The sequence below is a fragment of the Ostrea edulis genome, chromosome 4 (assembly GCF_947568905.1).
Source record: "Ostrea edulis chromosome 4, xbOstEdul1.1, whole genome shotgun sequence".
NCBI lineage: Eukaryota > Metazoa > Mollusca > Bivalvia > Ostreida > Ostreidae > Ostrea > Ostrea edulis.
Window position 1 is genome coordinate 12,807,639 of NC_079167.1, and position 7,190 is coordinate 12,814,828.

The 7,190-nt window shown below is 31.9% G+C and overlaps 1 protein-coding gene across 1 annotated transcript; it reads left to right on the top strand.

Moving 5' to 3' along the window:
- Positions 1-125: 125 nt before the first annotated feature.
- LOC125670638 (RING finger protein 11-like) lies at positions 126-6,588 on the top strand. The gene is made up of 3 exons (XM_048905931.2): positions 126-363; positions 1,056-1,231; positions 3,044-6,588. Exons 1-3 carry the CDS (start codon positions 259-261, stop codon positions 3,213-3,215), a joined length of 453 nt encoding a protein of 150 aa, XP_048761888.1. The 5' UTR covers positions 126-258; the 3' UTR covers positions 3,216-6,588.
- The last annotated feature ends 602 nt before the right edge of the window (positions 6,589-7,190 follow it).

Below are 7,190 nucleotides of genomic sequence, written 5' to 3' on the forward strand. Positions count from 1 at the left end.
ATTTAAGTTGTAATCTATTATTATGAAGAAAGAATATTCAGATTAATTTGTCTATTACAAATATAATTCTAAGTGGAAATATTCATGTTTCAAAATTAACAGTTTATGGACTATATTATATTACGTCAGTAGCGACGTGAGACAGTAATTCGGCCGATGTTTTGATCGAGGATGACAGGAGTAAATGGAGATCTCTCTCTTTGTTAAAAATATTGAAAGTAAAGACATTGTTGGTGTTTGACACCAGTGTATCCTAAGATGGGGAACTGTTTGAAAACGCCTAGTAATGACGACATCTCTCTGTTGCGCGGCAGCGAAGGTCAAGAAGTTCCAGACAGTCTGGGCCCCCCTCCTCCATATCAGGTAGCTATTTGAGAATAACGTCAATATTGGGATAAAGTAGCGTGTGTAGCTTCGTGGTAGCTGTACACGTTTTCTTAAGTTTGTATGTAGAAGATTGTTTAGGGTGTAATTTGTCCTAGATCCCAGTGCAATATGCCTTGCTGTCTTCTTCGTCACCAAAACAAAGAGAACAGCTGATCAGTGGGACCACAAGGCCACTCGATCGTCTTTGTTCTATTTATGGACCAAACCTAGACTCATGTGCTTCTTTGTTTCATTCGAGTGTGAAATTCATTATTTCGATATTTTATAATCTTAGTACATGTATATGTGGGTTTTTGTTTTCTTCCACAAGAATGTTTTATTGTTTAAATATATTATGTAATAATATGGGCCATAGGCCCAGTATATAATTATTATTGATTACATAACATTATAACAGACTAAATACATTACACATGTTTACCATGCAGCTAATTTTAACTCCCCTAACTATAATTGCATGCATAGAGGCTGTGGAAGAAAATCAGCAAACATTAAGAATATATCATGGATCCAGCATTTATAACTATTTCTCTAAAGGGAAATAAATTTTTTTTCAGGATGTATTATATCTGTGTTTAAATACAATTTTCTAACCCAGAGAGTATATGTAGGCATTTAGTATTTGGACTCCAATGATTGCTTGCATAATGGATTACTGTGCTTTACAGGAGAGGCAAAGGCCTTTAGAAAGGTCAAGGGTACCTGTTTACCACCCCACTCCAAATGTCAGCAGACCCGCAAACCAGCTGACAGAGGATGAGCAGATAAAGATTGCTAAACGCATGGGACTTATAAGTCACCTTCCATTAGGAGTTTATGATGGAAGCTCGAAGAAGGGCAAAGAGTATGTATCTCATCATATTATGCATGAATACACCTGTAATAAATTCATGTTGAAGTAATTACTGAACTCAAACAAATGTTTTGTCATGTACCAATTTATGGGTTTTATAAAATTACTATACAAGTATATACATGTATCATATGGCTCATTGTCAGATGTACTTGTCCCTTTACTTCTGACGAAATTTGTTCAAATTAAAGTGTTATCTTAAAGAATTATAATTATCATGCAGAAAAAAACCCAACATGAATTGTACTTCAACTGCATAACATATAAAGAGCATAGTCAACAGAGATCTGCTTTTTTAAAAATTTAAATATATGGTACATAGTATCGAGATATATATATATATATAATCAAAATATTTATTCAGATGCAGTTTTCTTTTATTCTACATTTATTCATAATCTCAGGTTCAATTTACTTACTTGCAAAACTAATCTAGAAGAGAGTTAGTTATCTTTTGCTTTCACACATTAGGCCTATTTAACAATTGATAAATTATGCATATTTATGTTGGGTGTTTCTAAATTCACTGTCAAATCAGGTGAGAGTTACCTTTTTACAATCATTCCTTTTTCAAAAGCGCAAGTATTTAAATTTTGGTACAGCAGTGTCTTGGACTAATTCTCTGCTGATTGAGCCTTGCAGCAAGATTTAATTATGTTTGAAGCAATTAGTCTTTATCAGACTGATTCTTGATACATTTTTATGAGAACCACATTCAATTCCTAATTTTGAACTTTATAAACATTTTTGTTGATCTTTGTTCATTGTAAAAATTTTATAATCTTATATCAGAATATAAGCCCCGTTAATTTCAAAATGCATTGTACAATTTAATACATTTAAGTAGAATATTCCCTAAGTTTAAAATGAAACACAATGCAAAGTCAGTTACCTAGTAGTGGACTTAAATCCCCTCTACTACCTTCAAATGTATTGTTTTATACATTTTAAACAATACTAGAGAGAGAGGGAGATTTTAAGGGCTCCCAGCTTTCATCAAGGGTCTCAATCTCTTCTTTATTATTTTCATACATGTTGTATGAAATATATATGTCTGTATTTTGTACATGACTTTCATAGAGGATATCAACTAAAAGAAAAAGTCTTTAATACCTGCAGGATATGCACTAGCTGTTGCACAGTATACATGTGCATTAAATTGTATTTACATGTTTAATGTTTTGCTTGAATTGCTGGACTGGTGGAAGTCATGTTCTGACAAGTATTATTATTACTACTTGTGTGGATGAACAAGTAGTAAATAAGTTAATATAGAGCCCAGCATGTTGTAAATATAAAATACATGTATAATTGTTGACTCTTTATTAAGGAACAAATGATATAAATATAATGATGATATATATGGTAATACAGAGTTATTTAACTACATGATATGTGCATGATCTTTTGATTGAAGTAATTTATGGGGAAAATATCATGAAAGTACACAGTCATTAAGTAGATATATCCATTCTGCAGTTTTGGAAAAAAAAATACCACAGTATGTTGCACTTCATTTAATATTGTGTAGATCAGGAAGATTGAACATTTTTAATTTGAAATATATACCCAGCTTAATTACAAAAACTGAAATATTTCCTTTACATACACACTATAATGATTAAATTAAATTAGCTTTTACACATGTGATAGCATTTCCTGCAATTTGACATTTACATCGGCTGTGACCTTGGTATTTCTCAATATTATTTTCTCATACTTGCATACATGTAAGTACATATGTGTAACAATGTTTCACTTGGCATAGAAATGTTTGAATACAGAATATTCCTGGATTTTCAGGTGTGCAATATGTATGTGTGATTTTGTGTTAGGAGAATCTCTGCGATTTTTACCGTGTATGCACATCTACCATAAAGACTGTATCGATGACTGGCTGATGCGTTCATTCACCTGCCCGTCATGCATGGAACCAGTGGATGCGGCACTGCTCTCCTCATACCAGTCCAACTGATCTGTGTGTATACGTGTGTGTGATACAGACAACAAATTGTGATAAGGATAGGGAATCTTGCCATGTTCATGGATTTCCATGGGATTCCTCGTCTCATTGAGTTAACATTTAAAGTTACTGTTCGTTCATTATCAGGAGAATTTCATATAACTAATTTCTCCCATGCCCTTGAATAGAAGCAGTTTTCTGTTGTTGTTTTTTTTGGTTTATTTATTATGATTGTTTTCTTCTTTTTTTTTCTTTTGTTATTTAATCTAATTTAAGTTTTGGTTTATTTATCACCAATTCATGTAAATGATCTATGAACAGTTACATATTCTTAGCTTTCATACATGTAGCTAGTTAATAGTGTCTGCTGATCCAGGTTTTATCACTCCCATTCTGTCAGTGAATGACCTTTTATGCAAAGATAAAAGTATGATGATTGCATGTATGTATAGAGATATTGATGACAAATTAATTCTGTACTTTGTATGGTAAACAGATGTTTTTAATTATTCATGTGTCTGCGAACAGTAGCTGTGTAGGCTAAAAACAAAACTGTTACATATTTTATGAAGTTTCAGAGTTCCCTGGTATTGTAGTGTTTGTCCCTCTCTTGTGTTCAGTTCATAGACATAGTATTAACACAATCATCATTAGAAGTAAGGAATTATGTTATTCTGTCATAGTTGTGTGAAATGAGTAGAAAATTAGCACATGTGATAATTATAGAGTGATTGAGCTGAAACAATATTAATTTTAATGATTCATTAAAAATCTGTTTATTTATGAGGATGTGTAATAAATTCTTGTGTATAACTGGGGAAAATAATGGGCTCCATTTCTGATACAGAAAAAAATGAAGGATTTGAAGTTGTAGTTGTATGTATATGTATGCAGGAGGGAATTAAGACACATTAACATTATATGTGGCATCTTGAAGCTTGAAAAATTATTCAGGCTTTAAGGGTTCATTTTTCTTCTTCCTGATATGTGATCCTTTTCTGCACTTAAGTTGTGTATAGAAATATATACTTTAGAATTGTATTCATAGATGGTTTAATTTACTTCTTCTTTTTTTGAAATTAGGCAATCCTTAGCAAATAGCAATTAGTCAATTACAGTTTAATCAACATATTGAGTTGATTGCATGCTTCTTTATGCATGAGACTTAATTCCTAAATTTATAGATCTAGAAAACGTCTTTTCAAAGATTTCTGGCTACAGTGCGAAGAATATTTCTTTTCTCTCATACCTCGAGCAGGCAGGCATGTGTATGTAATATAGAAAAAACCATGCAAGATACCTGTGAGGCAATTATCTATCTTTGAAGTTCATATTATGTATAATTAGCATTCTAAATCATCATGGTTGAGGTTATAAATACAAATTGATTATGACACCAAGAATTCAGCTTGTAATATAATCCGTTTTGTTTATGGTGAAAAGCTGACTTCTAATCATTCTAAGAAAATGAATCTCATGGATACATATAAAATGTTATCAAATTCAAGTAGTTAAATTTAGAGACTCAAGATGGCTGTAGAAATATCTTGTATAAGAACGAAAGATATCAGAAAAATACACGTGATACACTACAATAGAAGATGATTCAAATCCTCACAATTGTATGAAGAGATCAAACTGTAATTAGTCAGAGCCTGTTATTCTAAAATCATCATAAGAAATGAAGGAGTCCTCAATTTAAATCATCTGAAAAGGATTTTGTACTTTCCTTATTTTGCTTCCAATATCTGCTTTATTGTTTGACCAAAACTTTTTTTTTGCCATCCATGCTCTATTGGATACTTAAGATGTCCAATGGTCTTAGTGTATTTGTATTTTATTTACTTCGAAAAGTTTTATATTATTATTATTTACATTGCAGTACATGTAGATTTATGATACTTTTAAGCGTACACTTTTCAAAATTGTAATTGCATTTCTGTATATGTATATGGTCTCTATAATTAGCCACCTGTTGCAACAACTCGTAGTGTCTGAGATGAGTTCTTGAAATATTAATGCCCCATGATGCAAGAGATTAAGCTGAATGAATATAATTTTATTCAAAAAGTGCATTATCAGAATTGGATTTAAGGAAATAACTGAAAATATAAATACCTGTAATCATGGAAATGTTTACTAGTACTTACCAAGGTTTAACATTTGACCTATGGAGCAAGTTCACTAAAATTTTGCAAGGTCCTTCAACATACAAATGTATAGTGGAAAGAAAAGCTTGTACTGCTGACAGCTCATAGATGAAGTAAATTGATTCCTAATTAACAGATGTACAAATGTCGAGTGGGAGAAATTTGGAGAAAAATTAAGATCTATGTCAAGAATTTTAGTCAATTATGTATGTGTCACACAAAGAAATTGTGCATAAAGAATTGAAGTATGATCATTTTTGTAGGTTAATTCACTTGAAATTAAGAGGGCCCTTGAGAAATTGCATCAAGGTGAATCTGTAGTCCATTGATAAAGGTTAACTGTGAGACAGTCATAAATAAAAATGAATTTAAATGATACACACACATGTGAAAGAACATGTGGTATGTATGATTAATAGTAGTCACACACTTGATTCCAGTGTAGCTGGATACATGCACCCATGTTTAACAGAAGGAAAGTCCTTTTCAGCTGAAAATATTAAAGAATTTAGGAAACCAAACAAAATATAATTTTTTTTCCCAAGCTGTAATGGACTGCATCATACGGTCCTCTCAAGAAATTGAATTTTGTCAACAGTTACAGTAAGGTGAATAATTATTACACATTACTGAAAACATGTAACAAAGTTAGATTGTGACAAACTGTCAGTTGTATGATAGAATAAATTGTTAGATTGTTACTTATTTATTCAGTTTGTCTAACTGTTCTCTGTGTCACGTGTATAAGTGTGTGCATTTATTATTTCATACATGTAGTATTTGTTTTTGCTGATTTAGCTGCAGTGCTTGTTTCATGTACCTCACACAAAAATACTAAGACTTTGAAAATCTGGTAAATGAAATGTCTAAAGATCATACTGACCAGTGTATGTTTTAGTTTAGATGTTTTTTCTTCAATAGTGATAAAACTATAATGAAACCAAAGCTAGCTTTATCAAATTTCCCTTGTTTGAAATACAGTAGAATCAGATACATGTATTTAAAATTTGAAATTACTAAAGTTCATCTGTTGTTCACATTTCACAGAATACTTATATACATGTATATGAACTGTTAAGTTTTCATATGAACGTAGTCTACTTATTTTGAATAGATAAGTAGCTATTAGGTTGTTAATGTTGATAAATGCCTGATTTTACATTGGGACAAAGATCTCCACAATATGTATGCAGGAATTGTACTGCCACTGACACGAATAAATTACGTGAAACTGAGTTCCCTTTTTCTGTATCAGATTTAAGGTCACGTGATTCATTCACGTGATCCACTACAATCAGTGCCATCCACCATGAATCAAGTTTTTCTCACCTGACGTCATGACTACTTGTCCAAAAGGACCATGTGACCTTTGATTCATCGTGTTATATTTTTGCTGATATATGTCTGCTATATTGATCTCAATACTTTAAAACTTATCTGGACATCAATGTCTAACATATAAACCACCTTTTTAGAATTACGATGACACCCACCAACCCTCAATGACTGGTCATGTAAACCTATTTATCCCCTTGTAATAAAGTTTCGAGAGGTGCAGTACTGGAAACTTGCCCATGTGAGAACGAATCGTGGCAAACAAATATATAAGACACGTACTATAACGAAAAACTCCGACTCGAGACAAAGTCACTTTTGATCTTGGTCTTATTTATTGCTGTATTTAGAGCAAAAAATGAGCTTGTTTCAGTGCTACGTCATAATGGCTGATTTTCTTTTTTTAAAAACATAAATAGATATCAACAATATTTGTCTATTCCTTTTCGATTAAATTGCCTAGCCGAGTAGCTTGGTACGTTTGTACATCGACTGCTATTCT

Excerpts from the sequence above, each read along its gene's own strand:
- LOC125670638 (XM_048905931.2), top strand. The coding sequence starts at position 259 with ATGGGGAACTGTTTGAAAACGCCTAGTAATGACGACATCTCTCTGTTG. Across the intron at positions 364-1,055 it reads GCCCCCCTCCTCCATATCAG|GAGAGGCAAAGGCCTTTAGA; the intron begins GTAGCTATTTGA and ends TGTGCTTTACAG. Across the intron at positions 1,232-3,043 it reads AGCTCGAAGAAGGGCAAAGA|GTGTGCAATATGTATGTGTG; the intron begins GTATGTATCTCA and ends CTGGATTTTCAG.